Source organism: Camelus dromedarius, chromosome 2 (assembly GCF_036321535.1).
Source record: "Camelus dromedarius isolate mCamDro1 chromosome 2, mCamDro1.pat, whole genome shotgun sequence".
Classification (NCBI taxonomy): Eukaryota; Metazoa; Chordata; class Mammalia; order Artiodactyla; family Camelidae; genus Camelus; species Camelus dromedarius.
Genome location: NC_087437.1, coordinates 51,991,346 through 52,012,942, shown reverse-complemented (window position 1 = coordinate 52,012,942; position 21,597 = coordinate 51,991,346). Strand labels below are relative to the sequence as shown.

At 34.5% G+C, this 21,597-nt stretch overlaps 1 protein-coding gene across 4 annotated transcripts in view; it reads right to left on the bottom strand.

Moving 5' to 3' along the window:
• VPS8 (VPS8 subunit of CORVET complex) overlaps positions 1–21,597 on the bottom strand; it is a 222,944-nt gene that overhangs the window by 146,463 nt on the left and 54,884 nt on the right. For all 4 annotated transcript variants that reach the window (XM_064493453.1, XM_031452660.2, XM_064493456.1 and 1 more), the window contains one exon: positions 1,593–1,639. In XM_064493453.1, coding sequence (XP_064349523.1) covers positions 1,593–1,639 — 47 coding nt within the window. The remainder of the gene's footprint in view (positions 1–1,592; positions 1,640–21,597) is intronic.

Below are 21,597 nucleotides of genomic sequence, written 5' to 3'. Positions count from 1 at the left end.
TTTATAATCATTTTACAATGTGTCAAATTCCAGTGTAGAAAACAATTTTTCAGTTATACATGAACATATATATATTCATTGTCACATATTTTTCTCTGTGAGCTACCATAAGATCTCGTATGTATTTCTCTGTGCTATACAATATAATCTTGCTTATCTATTCTACAATTTTGAAATCCCAGCCTATCCCTTCTCACCCCCCGCCCCCTTGGCAACCACAAGTTCGTATTCTATGTCTATGAGTCTATTTCTGTTTTGTATTTATGCTTTGTTTGTTTGTTTAGATTCCACATATGAGCGATCTCGTATGGTATTTTTGTTTCTCTTTCTGGCTTACTTCACTTAGTATAAAAGAATTCTTAAGTATGAATGCGAAAACATATATACACTAGTTCAATTAATATTTCAGCTGGTTATGGGATTCTATGACTTATGATACTGAGGTAACAGTGATTATAGTATAATAATGGTTGTGATACTGAGTTAAAATTAATCTCACAATATGTATTGTGTTCATAATTTGATCTACATAAGAAACAGCACAATATATGAAAATAAGGACTGAGTATAATGTACCCAATCAGAAAATATTAATATAAGAGGCATCTGGAGGCTGGAATTGAGTGTCTAAGTGATGACCCTAGAAGTGGAAGAAGTTATCTGAAATTGGCTGAGTACTAGATTTTGTTTTGTAAGATTATATTTGTGTTATGCACAATTTGAGCATTCAAGAAAACAATCTTAATATCACAAATACTTTGAAAATTTGAGAATGTTGAAGAGAACTAGGAGCTAGACTGCCTGGATGAGAATCCCACCTTTGCTCCTAACAGAAATGTGAGTGAGCTTTGGCAAGTTAATTAGCCACTTATTGCCTCTAGAACCTCTTATGTAAAGTGATAACAATACCTACCTCGCTGTTATAAAAATCAGATATGTTGTTATAAAAATTAGACAATTTAATGTAGTGTTTGGAACAATACCTGACATGTAGGAAGCTAACTATTATAAACGTGAAAAAATGTGAACTAGTACAGGTTGGTTAGTTTACATAATTACTATTTAAATGAATAAAGCCTAATCAAGAGTTTACTTACACTGATTTCTTTCAAAAGCAAAAAGGCTCTAAAAACCAACACTGCATAAGCGTAATAAATCTTGTCCTTTTTTGGGTGGTAGGAAATACTGCATCTTAGTGATGATTCATAAAAGAGAGAGTGTGTGTGTGTGTGTGTGTGTGTATATATATATATATATAGTGTATAAATATATATACATTATATAGTATATGAATCATGCATGTTTACTTTTAAGATCTTTAAGTAGTATTGCTCTTTTGTTAGCTATGTTCTTCATCTCCACTATCCTGCCACATAAATATATAGATGAAACACTCACAGCATCTATGTTGGACAAGTTATTTTATTAGGTAAATGGACTGAAAATTGTTAAAGAATCAAATTACTGTAAATTCATTTTTTAAAAAAAATCTATTCAGTCAAATTCATAGAATTTATAGTAGTAAATTATAATACAAGCAAGAGGCAACCTGGATTCAAAATAATTAAATCTGACAGGCAATGTAAACTTACTTTCGCTGTAGCAGAAGGCAGTAATCCACTATGACAGGCACCATATCCTGTAGAGAAAACATAAAGAAAGCATCAGCAGCATATCTCTGTCCAATGGCCCACGGGTTAGACACAACACATAATGAAAGTGGTCTGCTTCAGACACTGTTAGATTGTTGGGAGAATGTTTAACTTTGTACCATGCTTTTGGTAAGCAATTTGGCACTCTGTGTCAAAAGTCTTAAAACTGTGAAAATATTTTTATCCAGTAATTCTATCTGGAAATGTATCCTAAATATATTTAAGAAAAAAATTTTTTAATGCATTAAGGTATTCACTGCAGCTCTGTAACAGATGAAGCAAGAGAAGGAGGGGGACAGGAGGAAGACATTGAAATGAAACATACATGGAAGAACAGTTAAGTAAATTTGCTATTTAAATAAAACATTATGTAGGTATTTTAAGTTTATAAAGAATTTATAACATAACAAACATTAGGTGGAAAATATGTATTTATCTCACAACTTTACAAAGAACATTTGTAAAGAAAATACTTCAAATTGATAATATGGTACAGTTGTTCCTAATGATGGCTCAGGTAATTAAGGTTGTCCATATTTTGTCACTACCCTCCAAACCAGTTATTTTAAGGTTGATTTAACTTCTCAGTTTCATAACATTTTGACTGCTTTATATTCATCATGTATAGACATATATCAAGTGAATGGCAACCCATAACTTTGGCCTTTTTCAAAAGTTTGAGGGAGAAACAATAGTACCTTATTATGACTAGAACTTGTCAAGTAACCAAACATTAGATTTCAGCAGTACTCGTTCATTTTCTGCTGGCTGAAGAGCAATGGTTTCCTTTTTAAAATCCTAGAAGGGCTAGGTTCTAGGCAGAAAAATATCCATCAGGAGGAAGAAGGCACTATGTGAAGAAGAGAATACTGCATACTAACACTTCTTTGACAAAAAGAACAAAATTGAGGAACTCATGATCTGAAAGAGAAGTACGCAGAAGGGCCTATAGTCCTGAAAGGCTATCCCTGCCCCATCCAAACTGCTTCCTTTAGTCATCAATATTCCTCATGAATACATTTATAATCTTATACAGATTCTTCAAAAACAGGAACCAAAAACCATAGATCTGAAAAGTGTGCAAGCTGTATTAAGTCTCAACCCTGAATGAGAATACATATAGTGGGACAGATATTTTGCAGAGAAAAAAACCTCCCTAGAAATGGAGAAATTTAATAAACATTCTTTAAAATACATAGCTGAGCTCCCAAAAGAATAAGGACAAGATCCAGGGCTTAAAATTGAAAAGAGAATTGAAAACTAAAGCATTAAGTCCTGAGATGCCACTGAGACTGTCCTGTAAGTTTACAGGTCATTTAAGAGCTTGGTTTTAATGCCAGAAAGAACCTGAGGCCTTAGACTCTTCCAACAAGGAAGTGAGGCAAAGATCTGCCTAAAACCAGGATACTTAAAAAGGTGCATCCTTAGTGAAAGGCAACTAGGAAAAAAAAACAAAAATAAAAAACCCACCTGCAGGCATAGGAAGATGACAAGAAAGGTTGTCTGTCTCTGCCTAAACTCAGTGGGGGTAATGTTGTACTCTACAAGAATCTGTAATGAAGATCCACCCCACAGGTGGATGTGGGATTTGAATTTACACTCTCTCCTTTGTATGGGAATAATCAAATTAAGAAATTAATACAAAAGGTGATCCTGAAAAGGATATTCCTGGTACACTTGGAAAAAGAAAATTCCAGAAACAGTGCTTCACAATGGCAACATAAGACCTACTGATTAAGCCCCACTAAATATGTGCTCATAATAAAAAATTTTAAAGCACCTCATGAAACAATGCACCATAAGTGAATGTCAATAGAAAAACTATCAACAGCAAGGGGAGACCCCAGAACTTCAAATATTATAATTACCAAGTAGAAATTATTGAAGTATATTTAAAATTATTAAAGGCATAAAATAAGGAATTAAGCATCTAGCCTAGTACTAAGTACTAAAGATATACTATAGAGATAATGGAGAGTGAAACCATCAGATTTCCATGTGGACATATCACTCTGGTGATTCTATCATGGGAGGATCTGGAAAACCAAGACTGAAGAAAGGCAGCTACTACAACAGTCAAAGAAAGAAAAGGGGGATGAAACTAGGGTAGTTTCATAGGCATAAAAAACAGCAGACAGAATAAAAAACTATTTATAAAGTAAAACTGTAGAAGTTGTTGACAGATTGGTTGTGGGTTGGAAGGCACAAGCAGGAGTCTATGTAACTCAAGTTTCTAATTTGAGTGATGGTTGAATGAAGATGTCACGAAATGAGGTAAGGAATATGGGAGTAGGCGTTGGAAGAAGCCAAATGTAGACTGGGCTATGGTGGATTTAAGGAATATATCTACTGAGATGCTGAATAATTAGAAATTGGATATAGTAATCTGAAACATCTGGGTTAGAATTACAGACTTCTTAGTCATGAGAGGAAATTATGAATAAAACTGTCCAGGGATAATAGACAAAGATAAAATCAGTGGACAATGGACCACATCTTGAGGAAGACTGGTATTTATTATACGTCCAGAGGATCGAAACAAACTCCAACTCAGCAACAGAGGTTGAAATATCAAATAGCACACAATCACAGATATCTACAGGATACAGAATTTCAGAAAGGAAGGAATGGTCATTAGTGTTTAATACAGCACTGAGGACAAATAAGATCAGATCTGAAAAGTTTTATTTTATTTATATATTAGAGTATCATTGTTATCTTTGGTAAGAATATGTCTTGTCTTCCTGATTAGAAAGTAAGCACACTAATGGGTGAGATCCGTCCTGCAGAGAACTGCGTGGTGAATGAAGTATTTGGGAGTATGCGACGGGGAGAAAGGTGAGAGGGAAAGAGAGGAGAGAGAGGGGAGGAAGAGAAGAGAAAGAGAAAATATCAGTACATGTATAACTGGAATCCCTGAACAAGGAAACTAAAACAACAGAACAGGATGAATAGTTCAAGATATAGTTCAAGAAAACTTTCCTTTAAAAAAGGAATTTTAAAAAAAAGGCTTAAATCTATATATTAAAAGAGCACATCAAATATGAGGGAAAAATGGCTTAGAGTGATTATACTGAGACCCAATGCAGTAAAGTTGCCAGATTGCAAAATTAAGAAATAGCCAGGAAAAAATGAATTTTGAAAGAGGAAGAAAAAATTCTGGCCAGCCTTATATTTTCCCACAGTGACATTCAATGCCAGAAGATAACAGAGCAATATTTTCAAGATCATTAAGGAAAGCCAAAATGTTTTTCAATATAAAAGCTAGAGACCAACAATTTGAAGATACAACTCAAAGAGTATTTTGTTTTCCCGAGTCTTTTTTAAAAGCTCTCCCCCATATTAGTTTACTTTCCACCAAATCATGCCCAAATACCCTCCATATTTTGGGAAAAAAAGCATGTCTTTTATTAAACGTTTGTCCCTTCCTATAAGCCTATCATTTTATAGCCAAGAATCTGAAGCATGATATTCTTCTCTTCTTCATGAAAGTAACATGAATTCATAGAACATTTGAAAAATACATAAAATATTTTAAAATATAAAGTCAACCATAATTGTACCACTAAGAGAAAATATGATTTAAAACTATTATATCTCTTTGCCTTTTTCTAATCATTTAGCACAGTGAAGATCCTATCAGTTGTTCTCAAAATGTGATCCACAAGAGGACTAAGGAGGTCATCAAGACTCAGGGGGTTCATGAGATCAAATTAATCTTCATAATAATATTAAGATTTTATTTTTATTTTTCAGCATGTGCACATTTGCAAATATGGTGAAACAGCAAGGGTGTGTAAAACTGCTGTCTCCCTAGCCCGAATCCAGGCAGTAGCATGCATCCATAGTAGCAGTCAACATTCTTCAGAAAAATCATGGCCCCAGAGGAAAGGGGGAAAAAAAATGCCATTTTTACTCAACACTGTCCTTGATGAAGCAGTGATTTTCATTAATTTTATTAAATTTCAACCCTTAAGTACATATTTTCTTTAATGTTCTGTGTGATGAAATGAGAAATAGGAATAAAGTACTTTCATTGCACAGCAAAGTATGACAGCAGTCTCAAGGAAAAGCACTTGTGCTATTGTTTGAGTTGTGAGTTGAACCAACTACTTTTATCATGGAGTACCATGACTGACAGAAAAATATATCTATTCAGACTTGAGTATCTAAAGAAAATTTTTTCAGAAATGAACACAGTAAAGCTGTCACTTCAAGGGAAGAAATGAACATATTTGTTGCCAATAATAAAATTCAAGCTTTCAACTGAAAGTCAGAATTTTGGAAAACACAGTCACCACTGTGAGCTTTACAGCTTCAGAGTAGACTTTACTGATGAGACTGATGGTGGTTCATTAGCTTTTCTTGAAGAAACTGCTTCAGCAAACAAGAAATGACAGTGGAAACTATAGCAAAAGCACTGGTGATCAGCATGAACTATATTTAACCACAAAAGTAAGCCTACAGCAAACAGATAGCATTTGACAATGAGGAAGAGATTTATATGATGATAAACTGGGAGGAGAAAGAGAAATGAAGGTGGGAGGTAGAAAGTATTAAGTTGTCTCAGCTGTAAGTTGGTAGTCAAAAAATATCATTTAAAGCACACAATTAAAATTATAACTAGAAAATAATTTTTTACAGTATAAAAGATAATGGTTAAAATCTGGTAATGAAGGCAGGGTTGAGGAGGAGGAAGGAAGAAAAAATATGCTAAATTTTATCACAGAAAGGACCAATGCCCCCAAAAATAGATCAAGGGAACTATATAATGCTATAATTATAAAGGTAATCGCTAGAATAAAATATATAATGCTAAATATCAGAAGTACATGCACAGGTAAAAAATAGAGTAAGTGGTAAAAGACTTTTTTTAAAAAAATAAAAAGAAAAAATATTTGGCTTAACTCACCTAGGATTTTCAGATTGAAATCTGAAAAAAGCAAAAATCTGAAAGCTCAAAAAGCAAACCCCCAACTCTATGTAGTAAACAAGAAACAAATACAAAGTAGTCCAGAAAGATTAAAAATAAAAGGATAGGCCAAAGTATACCATGCAAAGAAAAAATCAAGATTGTAATCAGATAAAAGATTATCAACTAAAGTAAAATTCAAGCTAAAAGGGCATTAAATGAATAAATAAATCACAATGAAGATAAATTTCCTATTTCTATATGCCAAATTACTACATGGTACATACTAAATTACATAGTGCTAACATTCCTAAAACAGAAAACAGAAGGAAAAATAGAGAAAAGAGCACTGTTAACAGGGCACTTGAATTCTCACCAGCCATGAGAAATTGTGTGGACAAAAATGGGTAAGGGTTTAGAAGATCTAACAGTTAATTTTAAAAATCTGATTGAAAATGAACTATTTTCTGTGAAAACACACAAAACACTATTTCAAGTGCTCATGGAATACTAATAAAAACTGATCATATGCTAAGCCACAAAATACATATAAACAGTGACTCCAAAAAGTAGAATTAGTACACAAAACATTATCTGATCACAATACAATAAAATTATAAAGAAATCATATATCAAAAAATAAGATGCTCTCTCCACCTAAAAAATAAACTTTCTCTAAAACTCTTCATAGAAAGAATACCAATCACAGTTGAAGATTATATATAAAGACAATAATGAAAGTGGTATGTATTGAATTAACAGCCTTAAAAGAGTCTATAAATTGACATTTTTAAAACACTGCAACAGGAGCAAAATACTGTTTTTTCTGTTTTCTTAAATACACAGAACATCCAACTAAGATAAATGAGATATTTTAGGCCATACAACAAATTTCAAATTTAAAAAGATTCAAGTCATACATTTGTTCTCTGACCACAGTGGAATTAAAATAGAAATTAACAAAATAAAGAATAAGAGATGACATCACTATACATTCTCCAGATATAAAAAGGGTAATGAAAATGTCGTGAGCAACTTTTTGCCAATAAATCTGACAAAGATGAAATGGTCAAATTTTGTTAAAGACAGAAAATGCCAATCCTCACTCAAAAAGAAACAGAATATATAACCTTCTAAGAAATTATACTTATAGTTAAAAACTTTCCTACAAAGAAAACTCAAGGTCTTGATACTTTCAACGGTGATTCTCAAACATTTAAGGAAGAAATACCAAATCTACACAAACTCTTCCATAAAACTGAAAAGGAGGTAACAATCTACAACTAATTCTATGAAGTCAGCATTACTCCAATACCAAAAATACACAAAAAGAAACCAACAGATTATCATTCCTCATGCACATGTTCACAAATAAAGGATAATATACTGTAACCAAGTGAATTTATCCCAGGAATGTAGAGTTGGTTTAAAATTCAAAAACATCAATGCAATTTACCGTATCAACAAATGAAAAAAAGAACCATATGATCATCACTATAGACGTAGAAAAAGAAAATGACCAAAGCCAACGACATTCATTCCTGGGGAAAAAAAAAAAAAAACTTTAGGAAATTTAGAATAGAATCTCCTCAATCTGATAAAGGGCATCTTTAAAAACCTTTAGCTAGCACCGTATTTATATATCAAAGAATGATGCTTTCCCACTAACACTGGAATAAGACAAGGATGCCAACTCTCACTATTTCTATTCAACATCATACTGGAGGCCATACTGCAGCCAGTGTAATAAGGCAAGAAAGAGAAATAAAAGGCATCCAAATTGGAAAAGAAGAAGTAATTCTGTCTTTATTTGCAGAGAACATGACTGTCTATGTAGAAAATCTGGTGGAATATACAAAGAGTTCTTAGAACTAATAAGTAAGTTTAGCAAAATTACAGAGTAGATCAAAATACTAAGATCAATTGCATTTCTAGTAAACTAGAAACACACAAGGTGAAACTGAAGTAATAAGAAAATACCATCTGCAATAGCATAAAAAGTAGTGCCATTGAAGTATCACGAAAGTTGAGAGGGGAAATAAGCAACACCAGGGGCACTGACAGCAAGAAGGCCTCCCTATGTCTGACCTGAAAATGTGACATCAAAACGGATGTCTCAAAGACAGCATTCACCAACCAAATTGCAGAGAAGAATGCTTCAGCAAGAGGGAATAACAGCTTATGGAAAAGTCCAGATGTAAGAGATGGCACAGAACCTTGAGGAAGTGAGATAGACAGTGTGACTAGAACATAGAGAGAGGAGACTGGAACTGGAAGAAGAAGGGGCAATGTGCACAATTCTGGACTTTATTCTAAGGGTAAGGGAAAACCACTGAAGGGGTCTTAAGCAGGGAAGTGAGATTAAAAATTTAAGAACTGTGGCAGGATCACACGTGATTTAGAGTCTTTTTACTTTTGTTACTCATCAAAATAAAAAATACACTTACATTAGAATACATGTATAAGCTGTAATTACTTCCTTACAAATTTCTTCTACTATATGCCACTTGCCAAATTCCATCCCCTGCAGCACTTCTTAGCTCTCTTGGCCTAGACTCTCTCACCATCTGCAATTCCAAACTTCTGCTCACTTCCTTCTCTTTCTTTAGCCAAGAGACCTTCAAATGTCATGAAAAGAGGACACACAAGAGATTTCCACTTCCAGGAAGATGGATCAGACATGGTTTTCCCTATTCTTCCCACTTGTATAATTCAAACCCCTACAGTATATACAACAAAACATAAGAAGACTCTGAAAGGTAGAGAGAAGAAATCAGACCATCTAGGACCTCAGGACCTGAGGAATGACATGGTGGTGAGTTCCCTGGTTTCGTTTAACCATATGTCCCAGTCTTAGAGCTGAAGAAGCTAGTGACATGGAAATGCCCATGGGTGCAGATAGAAAAAGCCCCAACAAAAGCTTACTCTCTCTCTAGCCAAGAAAACAAAAAAGGAGAAATTTGGTCAAATAAAATTGGCCCCATACTGTGATGGTTAATTTTACCTGTCAACTTGTCAGGACCATGAAGTGGCCACATATTTGGTCAAACGTTACTCTAGGGTGTCTTTGAGGGTGTTTCTGAGTGAGATTAACATATTAATCATAGAAAGAGTGGAGCAAACTCCTCTCTCCAATGCTGAAACATCAGCTCTTTGTGGGTCTTGAGCCTGCCAGCTCTCAGACTAGAACTTTATCATCAGCTTTTCTGGTTCTCAGCCTTCAGACTTGGACTAAGACTTGGACTAAAACTACACACCAGCTCTCCTGGGTCTCCAGCTTGCCAAGTGAAGATCTTGGGGCTTCTCAGCCTCCCCAATAATATGAGCTAATTCTTTATAATAAATTATATAATATATCCCCTACTGGTTCCATTTCTCTGGAGAACCCTGATTGATACACTCACTCATGCCAGCAAAGGCTAAATGGAAAACCTGAATTTCTACCCTCCACAGGATATAACAAGGTACTCCAAACCTCCCTCCCCAGGTCAGGGTGGTATCAGAGAAGCCTAAGGAAAGTCAGGACTTTCAATTCCAACAAGCCAATAACATATCCCATCCTCCTCCCACATGGAAGCTGGCAGTGGAGATCATGTGGGGAGCATGAATTTCTACCTACACTCCAGAGTAATGAGGCCACACTGGGGAGTGGTATCAGAGGAGGTCTATGAATTAGAACTTTGACCAACACCCAGTCCAGTGGTTGTGAAGCCACCCTCACCACAGTGCCAATGGAGGCCACATGGAGAGCAGTAATGAGGCACTCCTAGCCCTAACTAGCCAGTGAGGTACCAGTGAAGTACTAGTAAGGAGCAAGAACTCCCATCTCTGTCCAGCAGTGAGGAGGAGCACTCATCATCAGATACCAGTGGACGCTGAGTAGGAAACTTGGAATTTACCCGCACGTGGCAGTAACAAGGTAACACCCCTACCCTTACTCTGCCAGGACACTATCAAAAGGAAGCAGTTAAAACGGAAAATTTAAATAAGATATGGAGTCTCACAATATAAAATCCAGAATGTCCATGTTTCAAAAGAAAATCACAAGTTATACCAAGAACGTGGAAGGTCTGAAATTGAATTTTAAAATGATAATCAATAAATGCCAACACTGATATGGCAGAGATGTTAGAATGATCTGACAAAGATTTTTAAAGCAGCCATCACAAAAGTGCTTCAATGAGCAATTACATATTATCTTGGAACAAATGAAAATACAGGAAGTTTCATCAAAGAAATAAAAGATATAAAGAAAAACCAATGGAAATTTTAGAACTGAAAACTATGATAACTAAATTTTTAAAAAACTCAAAGGATGGATAAAAGAATAAAAGAAAAAAGAGTTCAGAATAAAGAATCAGTGAACTGGAAGAAAGAACAACAGAAATTTCTAATCTGAAAGAGAAAACAAAAATAACTTAAAAAAATGAACAGAAACTCAGGGACTCGAAGGCTATAACAAAAGATCTAATGTTTGTGTTATTAGAACCTCAGAAGAAGAGAAGAAAGAGGGTAGAACTGAAAAAGTACTCAAAAATATAAAGGCTAAAAATGTACCAAGTTTGGCAAAGTTTATAAACACATAGATTTATCTAAACAAGATAAATCTAAAGAAATTCACACCAAAGACATTTTCAAACTTCTGAAAACTAAAAGACAAAAAAAAAGAAGTTTTGAAAGTGTATGATAGATGACATCTTAGCTTAGGGAAAAACAATTTGAAGGAATGGATTTCTCATCAAAAACCATGGAGGCCAGAAGAAGTGACACAATTTTTTCAAGTGCTCAAATAAAGTAACTGTCAACCCAGAATCCCAAATCTAATGATATATTCTTGAAGAATGAAGGGGAAATCAAGATATTTTTAGGTGAAGAGAACTTGCTGCCAGCAAAATACCCCCAAAAGAATGGCTAAAGAAAGTTCTCTAAACAGGAAGGAAACAATAAAGCAAGGGACTTTGGTACATCAGAAAGAAGAAAGAAGAAAGAACACGGTAAGCAAAAATAAGGGTAAATACAATAGGCATTCCTTCTCCTGAGTTTTCTTACTTACGTTTTATGGTTGAAGTGAAAATTACAATACTGTGTGGTATGGTTCTAAATAGACATAGAGGAAATATTAAGATAATACAAAGAAGGAAGGGTAAACAGATATTAAGGGAGGTAAGGGTTCTAAATTATTTCAACAGGAAAAATAACACCAGTAGACTGTGATAAGTGATGTATATATAATACCTAGAGAAACCACCATATAAAGCTACACAAAAAGATGCACTCAAATATACTATAGATAAATCAAAATTAAATTCTAATAAACGTTCAAGTAACTCACAATAAGGCAGGAAAAAAAAACAGAGAAGCAAAAAACTGAAAGAACAAACAGAAACCAAAAAAATAACATGAGAGACCTAAACCCTAACACATGGATAATTACATTAAATGTAAACAGTCTAAATATACCAATTAAAAGACAGAGATTAGCAAAGCAGATTAAAGAAGTCTACAAGAAACTCATGTCAAATATAACAATACATATGCAGGCTAAAAATAAACTAATGGGAAAAGATACATGATACAAACATCAATCAAAAGAAAGCAGGAGTGGCTATATTAATATTAGATAAAATAAACTTTGGAGCAAAGAAAATTGCTATAAACCAAGAAAGACATTATAATGTTAAAAGAGTCAATCCACCAACAAGACATAGCACTCTTAAATGTGTATATACCAAATGACACAGCGCAAAATAAAGGAAGAATTGATAGAACTGAAAAGATAAATAGACAAATTCACAATTCTAGCTAAAGACTTCAATACTTCAACACACTCAAAAATTGACAGAACTAGACAGAAAATTAGCAAGTATATAGACAAACTCAACAACACTATCAAAGTATCCAAACAATATTTTTTGAATGTGTCAACCAACAACAGCAAAAAGCAAATTCTTTTCAAGTGCCTACAGAACAAATACCAAGATGAATTACATCTAGGACCATAAAACAAACTTCAGCAAGTTTGAAAGTACTGAAATCATATAGCATGTGTTCTCCAACCACAACTGAATCAAACTAGAAATCACTAACAGAAAGATAACAAGAAAATCCGCAAACACTTAAAAACTAAATATACTTCTAAATAACCCATGAATCAATGAGGAAGTCACAGGAGAAATTTTAAAAACACATTCAACTGAATAAAAACAAAAATACAACATATCAAAGCTTGTAGGACACAGCTAACAGTTGTGCTGAAAGGGTATTTATAGCATTAAAAACATACATTAGAAAACTGAAAAAATCTCAAATCAATCTAAGATCTCATTTCAAAAACTCAGAAAAAGAACAAAATAAATCCAAAAGAAACAGAATGAAAAACAAAAGGAACAGAAATCAATAAAACTGAAAACAAAACAAAAAACACTAGAGAAAAATCAATAAAACAAAGAGCCAGTTCGTCAAAAAAAAAAAAAAAAAAGGAGGGGGGGTTGGGTAGCTAAAATTGATTAACCTCTACCAAGGCTGACAAAAAATAAGGAGTAGACACAATTACCGATATGAAGACTGAAGCAGGGGGCATCACTATAGACCCTGTAGATACCAAAAGGATAAGGGAATACTATCAGTAACACTACACACATAAACTCGACTAACTTAGATGAAATGGACCAATTCCTCAAAAAAACACTATCTCAACTCATTTAATATGAAACAGATCATTTGGATACACCTCTAATTATTAAAGAAAGTAAATTCATAATTTTAAAACTTCCCCCCAAAATCTCTATGCACAGATGTTTTCACTGAAGTTTTACATCAAACATTAAAGAACTGATGCCACTTCTATATAATCTCTCCCAGAAAACAGAAAAGAATACCTCCTAGCTGATTCTGTATAGTATTACTAACACCAAAATCTGAAAAAACATTTAAGAAAAACTACAGACTAAAACCTCTCCTGAATAAAGATGCAAAAATCCTTAACAAAATATTAGCATATAATTCATCATTATGTAAAAAGCTTTACACATCATGACCAAGGGAAGTTTATTCCAGGAATGCAAGGCTGGTTCAATAATCAAAAGTTCATCAATGTAATATACCATTTTAACAGGCAAAAGCAGAAAAATCACATGATCATATCAATGCAGAAAGAACATCTGACAATTCAACACCTATTCATGAAAAAAACTCCTAGAAAAACAGAAAGAGAAGGGAATTTCCTCAACTTGATAAAGAGTACTTAAAACAACATACAGCTAACATACTTAATGGTGAAAGATCAAATGCTTTCACTCTGGGAACAAGGCAAGGATGGCTGCTCTCACCATTTATATTCAACACAGTGAGAAGTTCTAGCCCTGGAAATACTGCCCTGGAAGTTCTAGCCATGGCAATAAAAGAAGAAAGGTGAGGGGAGGCACACAGATTAGGAAGGAAAAAAATAAAACTGTTCTGTTTGCACATAACATTATTGTCTACAAAGAAAATCCCAAGGAATCTAAACAAAACTTCCTAGTACTAAGAAGTGAGCTCAGCAAGACTGCAGGATACAAGATAAAAACCAATTTTATTTCTATAAGCTATTAATGAACACATGGGAACCAAAATAAAAAATTCAATATCATTTATAATTTCAGAAGAAAAGAAAGAAGAGAAAGAGAGGGAGGGAGAGAAGGAGAGAGGAAAAGAAGGAATAAGCTGCTTTATTTTTAATAGCCTCAAACTGGAAACAATGAGATGTCCTTCATTGGATGAATGGTTAATCAATCTGTGGTATTCCATACTATGGAATACAACTCAGCAACAAAAATCAACAATCTATTGATAGATACAACAACCTAGATGAATTACCAGAGAATTATGCTTAGTTAAAAAAAAAAACAAAACTCAATCTCAAAAGATTATATACTATAAATTCTATTTATATAACATTTTTGAAATGATAAAATTATAGCACTGAAGAACAATTAATGGTTGCCAAGGGCTAAGAAGGGAGTGAGGGCAGAAGGGTAATGAGTGTGGCTACAGAGGGGCAAAGTGAGGGATTCATGTGGTGATGGAAATGTTCTATATCTTTATTGCATGGGTCAATATCCTTGTCATGTAATTGTAATATAGTTTTGCAAGATGTTATCATTGGGGAAAACTGAGTTAAGGGTACATGGGATCTCTTTATGTCTTTACAACTAAATGTGAATCTACAATTATCCCAAAATTGAAAATTTAATTAAAAAAAAAAGGATACACATGCCTGCCCCTAATTAACTCACTTAAAAAAGGCTAAACCATCCAAATTAGCAATTCCAATCTGGCTTCTTAAAGAAACCAGGGCTTTATCAATGTTGAACATTTAAAACCATAAACAAAATAAAACATTAGTTAAAGCCAAATCTATTTCCTTATGTTAAGTCTTCCTTTCCAGAATCTGAAAATGAAGAGACAATACAGATTGTCCAGTGAATAATCCCTGGTGGCAACCTCCCAGATTCCGGAAAGTGAGCTAGGTGGGATTAGCAGCTCTCCACCTTCCTAAGGGTCAAAGCTAAGTACTGACTCAACTTCCCACAGGATGTGCAGTCAGGATGTGACATTCCCAGGACTAGTATACAACCACTTTGAGCAGCTTGTGCTCAAGCTCAGATGATTTCCCCACTTAACCCATTTGGAAGGCTGCTCTCACAAGAGCCCTTAAAAAAAGGAGAATGGGAAGAGATTGGTCCTCTTGAAGCAAAACCCTCAGTCCATTCAGCCAGATAGGCCTCTCTATGGGATGCTGAGAGGTCAAGGGAACTGCATGCAGACTTCCAGGCCTCCCGCCCTGAAGTTCCACCTTTGTTGTGTGCCACTTATTTGCCTGATGCCTTTTAACACACACAGTGAGCAATACCTGCTTTAAGAATATTGCACAAGAATAAAAAAAAAAAAACCCACAAGAATATTGCACTCTATCTCAAAAGCTTGCAGAATACTCCCTGAGAGATGGCTGGATTTTGGCCTACAGAATTTTTTTAAAAAGTAAATATTTCTCTGATCTCTTCTTCAGTGGATAGCCCTATAACTGTCCAAAGAAGACTGTTTCTCTTGTTAGGTATTTGTGTGTATTTAAGATTTATTTTAAAAAAGCAATATGTCATATAACTCAGTAGCAAACAAACAACCCAATCAAAAAATGGACAGAAGATCTAAAAACATTGCTCTAAAAAAGACATACAAATGGCCAATAGCCACATGATAAAATGCTCAATATTGCTAATTATCAGAGAAATACAAATCAAAACTACAAAAGGTATCACCTCATACCAATCAGAACAGCCATCATTAAAAAGTCCACAAATGATAAATGCTGGAGAGGGTGTGAAGAAAAGGGAACCCTCCTACACTGTTGGTGAGAATGTAGTTCAGTGCAGCCATTATCAAAAACAGTACAAAGATTCCTTAAAAAAATTAAAAATAGAATTACCATATGACCCAGCAATCCTCCTCCTGGGCATATATTTGGAGGAAACTCTAATTCAAAAGATACATGCAATACAATGTTCATAGAAGCACTATTTACAATAGCCAAGACATGGAAACAACCTAAATGTCCACTGACAGATGACTGGATAAAGAAGTTGTAGTATATTTATACAATGGAATACTACTCAGCCATAAAAAAGAATGAAATAATGCCATTTGCAGCAACATGGATGGACCTGGACTGTCATACTAAGTGAAGTAAGCCAGAAGGAGAAAGAAAAATACCATATGGTATCACTTATATGTGGAATTAAAAAAAAAGAGACACAAATGAACTTATTTACAAAACAGAAACAGACTCAAACATAGAAAACATACTTAAGGTTACCAGTGAGGAAAGGTGGTGGGGAGGGATAAATTGGGAGTTCAGGATTTGCAGATAATAACTACCATATATAAAAAAGATAAATAACAAGGACCTACTGTATAGCACAGGGAACTATATTCAATGTCTTGTAACAGCCTATAATGAAAAAGTCTTTGAAAAGTAATACATATGTATATGTATAACTGAATCACTATGCTGTACACCAGAAACTAACATAACACTGTGAATTGACTATATTTCACTTAAAAAAAAAAAAGGCAATGTGGATATGTGAATAAAACACTGGGCTGACTGAAAACTTAAATTTAAGCCTGTCAATTGTTTGAGTGACTGAAGAGATCATTTTATTGCATTGTGACTGTCTTACCATCTGCCAACTGAAGATACAATCTCTGGCTTTCCCTATTTCATAAGGATGATGTGAAAAGAAATGAGACAGCAGATACAGATTCCCTTGTTTTCTGGAGCAATGGCATTAATTCTCATAATTTATATTCTAAAAGTCAGCCAGGCAATGAAAACTGCATTGTTTGATAATGATTCAAAATTTCAACAAAGCATATGTGTATATATATATACACATATATATGAAAGTAGATAAACATACCTGAGCACACACACATCTCAGGTAGTATATATCTCAGATATACACACAGATCTCTGCAGGCTCCCAGAGCTAAACAGCTGGTATTCTAGTATGACTATACAAACACCATGAGCAGTTACATAACTACATATCTCTCTCAGTATGTGTATTTTTTTTTTTCTTTTCAGATATGATGATAACAAAATAACTTTCCAGGAAAAATCTGACTCCCCAGAACCAGCATTTTAAACAAGCCTCAAGGATAAGTGCTGGACACTGACACTGTTTTCCCTTCTTCAGATCATCTCAGGGAAGCATGAGTTACACAAGGAAAGAGCCTATTGCCTCACTCTATGTTCAGTCTCTGTCCACTCTTTAGCATGAAATCTTATTACAAAAACATATGCCAACAGCTGCTATAAAGATGGCCTTGAACAATCTGCTTCTCACAGAAATGTAAAAGGAAGCTGGAAAGGGAGCTTGGTAATGGTCACTGTAAGGCTTTGCTTCTAAGATCTTTTAAAATTATTTATTTTCAAATCCTTTTAGCTTGATTCATACTATTAAAATACCTTATGTTTATTTACATCTCTATCTTTCTTCATAAACATGAGTGAACCAAGATAAAATAATCCAAAATACATGAAAATGCTTCCATAGTTCATCGATCAGCTTTTGAGTTGGAGAACACTGTTGGCAGAGAACTCTGATACCAGAAGAGCTAAAGGGACAGACTGTTACCTGTGCTGACTACTATTGAGGACCCACAAGATGAGGAATAAAAGCCCACAATCATTCAGATATGATTACCATGATTCTCCTAAAATTAATTCCTTTGTATTTTCACTTTTTTATACATTTCAATATACTCCTAAAACTTATACATTACTTGGTCTTCTCTATTTCAAAGAGAGCTACCTGACAACACACTGGTCTGAGATTATCAAAGAATAAACTGAGGAATGCAGATATAGGGTCGAGGCTCCCGAGTCAAGAGGCTGGGTGCCTATTGTGATTCTACTTACTGGTCATATGATACTAGACAAGTTACTCTACCTCTCTCTGTGTCTGTTTATACTTCTAAACATCTTTAAATAGGGATAAATAATAACTATTCCTCAAGTATGTTATAAAGATTAAGTCAGATACTTGCCAGGCACAAAGCACACAATATTAGCCATGATTACAGACATCTGTGTGGCAAATGCTAAGTTCTATTCTCAGTTCAAACCTCCCAGAGTTAGATTTAAAAGATACTCCCCAAGACAAATATTGTATATAACATAAATTTGTGTATTTTAAAAAATTCCCTCAACAAATACTTATAAAAATTAGGGCACTAAACCAGATGCTGGGAATACAGTGGTGAAAAAAATCAAACATGGTCTCTGAACTCATACAAGTCCCCAGACTTACAAAGTCTAGCTGGAGAAGACTGACACTGAATGAGTAATTTAAGTGCACAGGATTTTACCAAAAAATGGATCTGACTTAACCTGAAAGTCAGAGTAAGTAACATTTAAGCTGGCACCAGAAAATAAACAGGAGCTAAAAAAAAAGGGGGGGGGGAGAATTTTTCATGCAAAGAGAACACCATGGGCAAAAGTTCTGAGTCAAGAAAGAATGGAGATATCAAGAAATTGAAAAGAACTCTATAGTATGGTAGGGATACAGAGAATTAGGGGGAGACAGGGAGGGGTATATCATGCAGAGCCTTAGAAACTGCTAGGGAATTTAGTCTTTACTTTAGGACAATGGGAAGTTCTTAAAAGACTTAAACCAGGAGAATCTCATGTATAGATTTGATATATATTTGCTATGGATACTGCGTGGAAAATGGAATGAAGTGTAATAATATGTACAGGAAGATCAATGAGGAAGCCACAGTAATACAGCAAGAGAAAATGATAGTGATGTAGACCAGAATAGTGGCAGAATAGATGGCATGATGCAGAGAGATTAGAGAAACTATTAAGAGGCAGAGTAGACAGGAACAAATGAAAAACAAGAATCACTCAACTTGCTTTAGGTGGATGATAGATCCATTCACTAAAATAGGGATCATCAGAAGGGGCTTTGTGAGGGAATATTCATGAGTGTGAGATACCTATAAAACATCCAAGTGAAGATGTAAAGGGGCAACTAAACTATATGGATCTTGGAAGTCTAGGTTGGAGGCAGTGGTTAAGACAGTCATTTGTCTATGTCATCTAGGGAGAGAAGATAAAGCAATGACTCTTAAACTTTAAGATGCTTAAGAATCAGCTCAGGGGCTTATTATAAATCCTAGTCACCAGTCCCAGAGAGCCTGATTCAGCAGTCCAGGGAAATAACTCAAGAAAAAGCATTTTTTAAACAAATACTCTCAAGTAACAGACAGCATCTTGAGAAACACTGATACAGAAATAAAAGGTAACAGTATTATGAAGAATTCTAACATTTACTGGTTAAGTAAAAGAAGAGGAAGAAGAATAAACAAAGAAAGACATTAAGTAGCAAGAGAGTTAAGAAAAAACCTGGAATGCATGATACCAGAGATGCCAGAGGGACAGACTATTTCAAGAAGTTGTTAACTATGTTGAATGCTACTGAGGACCAACAAGATGAGGAATAAAAGAGTCCACAGAATTCACAGACATGAAATGAGAGGGAGGTAAGGAAATGGAGAGAACTCATATGATGTGTGGCTCTGCTAAGAATGTATGAACAAAAGGCATAAGGCTATGGGAGATGGTATGGGGCAAAGAAGAAATTTGTTTGCTGTCTGACTTTGTTGTGGGGAAAGGAAAGACTTGGCCAGAAGAAAAGATGTGGTTCAAGATGTATGAAACAGCGACCACTTTAATTCCTTTTAATCCAGTAGTTACACAAATAGATTATAATAGGTTCAAATCTTTTCTTATATAAACAAAAGCCACAGCCTATCAAAAACATCACAATAGGCAAAAGTTATTTCCTATAGTTAAGATAGGGCAAAATATTGATTGATCTTTGGAGAAAAGCAGAAATACTGAATGGCATTACATATTCTGAAAAGGTAAGGCTCCTCCTCAAAGGTAAAGATTGAAATTGAGGCAGCAGGCATGAGTGCCACCTGCTGGTAAAATATAAATGCTCAGTATTTTGACTGAGCTAGAAACCAGTCTTAATGGAATTTCAAATAATTGGATCAGAGATTTCCTGTTTCCAATGAAAGTTTCTTGATAATGAAACAGAATCTCAGATGTTCCCATCCAGCAAAAGAAAGTCTTTTCAAAATACTCCTGGTTAGTTGGTCACCATCCCTTTACTTCAATATATTCAATAGTAGGAGGCACATAAGTCCAAGGTTTGTTACATAATCACTAGGTCATTTTAAATTGAAACAGATCTTCTCCTGATTTCTACCACTTATACTAGCCTTCCCTCTACTGCAATACAGTAAATCCCTACAGCACAGTCCTTCACCATCTGAAGACAGGCATCCATCTACTTACGTTCTTCTCAGACAAAAAGCCCTAGTTTTTTTTTTTGTTTTTTTTTTTTAACTATTGTTTTTAAAACCTCCCACCATCCCAGTTGTGGGATACACGTCAGTCTGTCAACAGTCCATAAAGTATCTTCTTAGAGTTTTTATTTTCAACTGGTAGCCCAGTGGTACTATCATTTTCCTTTTCTGGGTCTTAACACACTATTGGCTCATACTAAGGTTAGGGTGAACTAAAATCCTGTCCACCTAGATTTTCCCAGTCCAGTACTCATGTAACTTATAATTATTTGAATCTAGTGCAAGTCTTGATGTTTATCCTTGTTAAATTTCATCTTGTAACAATTTTGACTGCACTTCATCAAGATCATTTTGGACCTTGATTCTTCGTGCCATCTAAATTCAACAAGCCACTCAATAAATCTTCATCCAAATGATAGAAATTTGGATGAAACAGCCCTAAAAAGCAATTAATACTAAGCCACCAAAGAATACTTTTTGGGTAGGGATGTTCACCTAGCTGCATATCTATTTACTATTATTTACTAATCTATTTCAGCACTGAGGATAATGGAAAACAGACAAATGCTTTAATGAAATCAAGAGGTTATGAAATAAGCATTCCATGAACAGACTGTCCTCACATTCCTTTCAAAATAACAGTATGTGAGTTTAACAAGGTTTTTTTTAGGTGAACTCATGGAAAATGTTCACAAACCACACTGGGGTTATCAGTGGATAGTTTCCTAAGTCCACTCTTCTTTTAAAAAATTACACTTAAGAGTTAACCTATTGAACTATTTTATGATTATTTTATAATGAAATATTTAAGATTAAACACTTAAAAGAGCAGATTTGTGGCCACTTGGGCATGTATTTCACTCATCCTGATGAGCTAAAAGACCACCTTTTCTAAAAGAAAATAGTTCTCCTGAGTGAAGTAAATTGTCTCCTCTGCTCAGGCATCCATGCTTAATTGAGTGTGCCTTATTTGAAAATTGATCCGAAGTTACTTACAAGTTACTAATGATAGCTCAGAACATTCAGATGGTATTCTGGGTTATAATTCCACTGAGTCTTGAGATTTGAACAATCATAATGTAATGAAATAAAAGAAAGTTTTTAACTCAG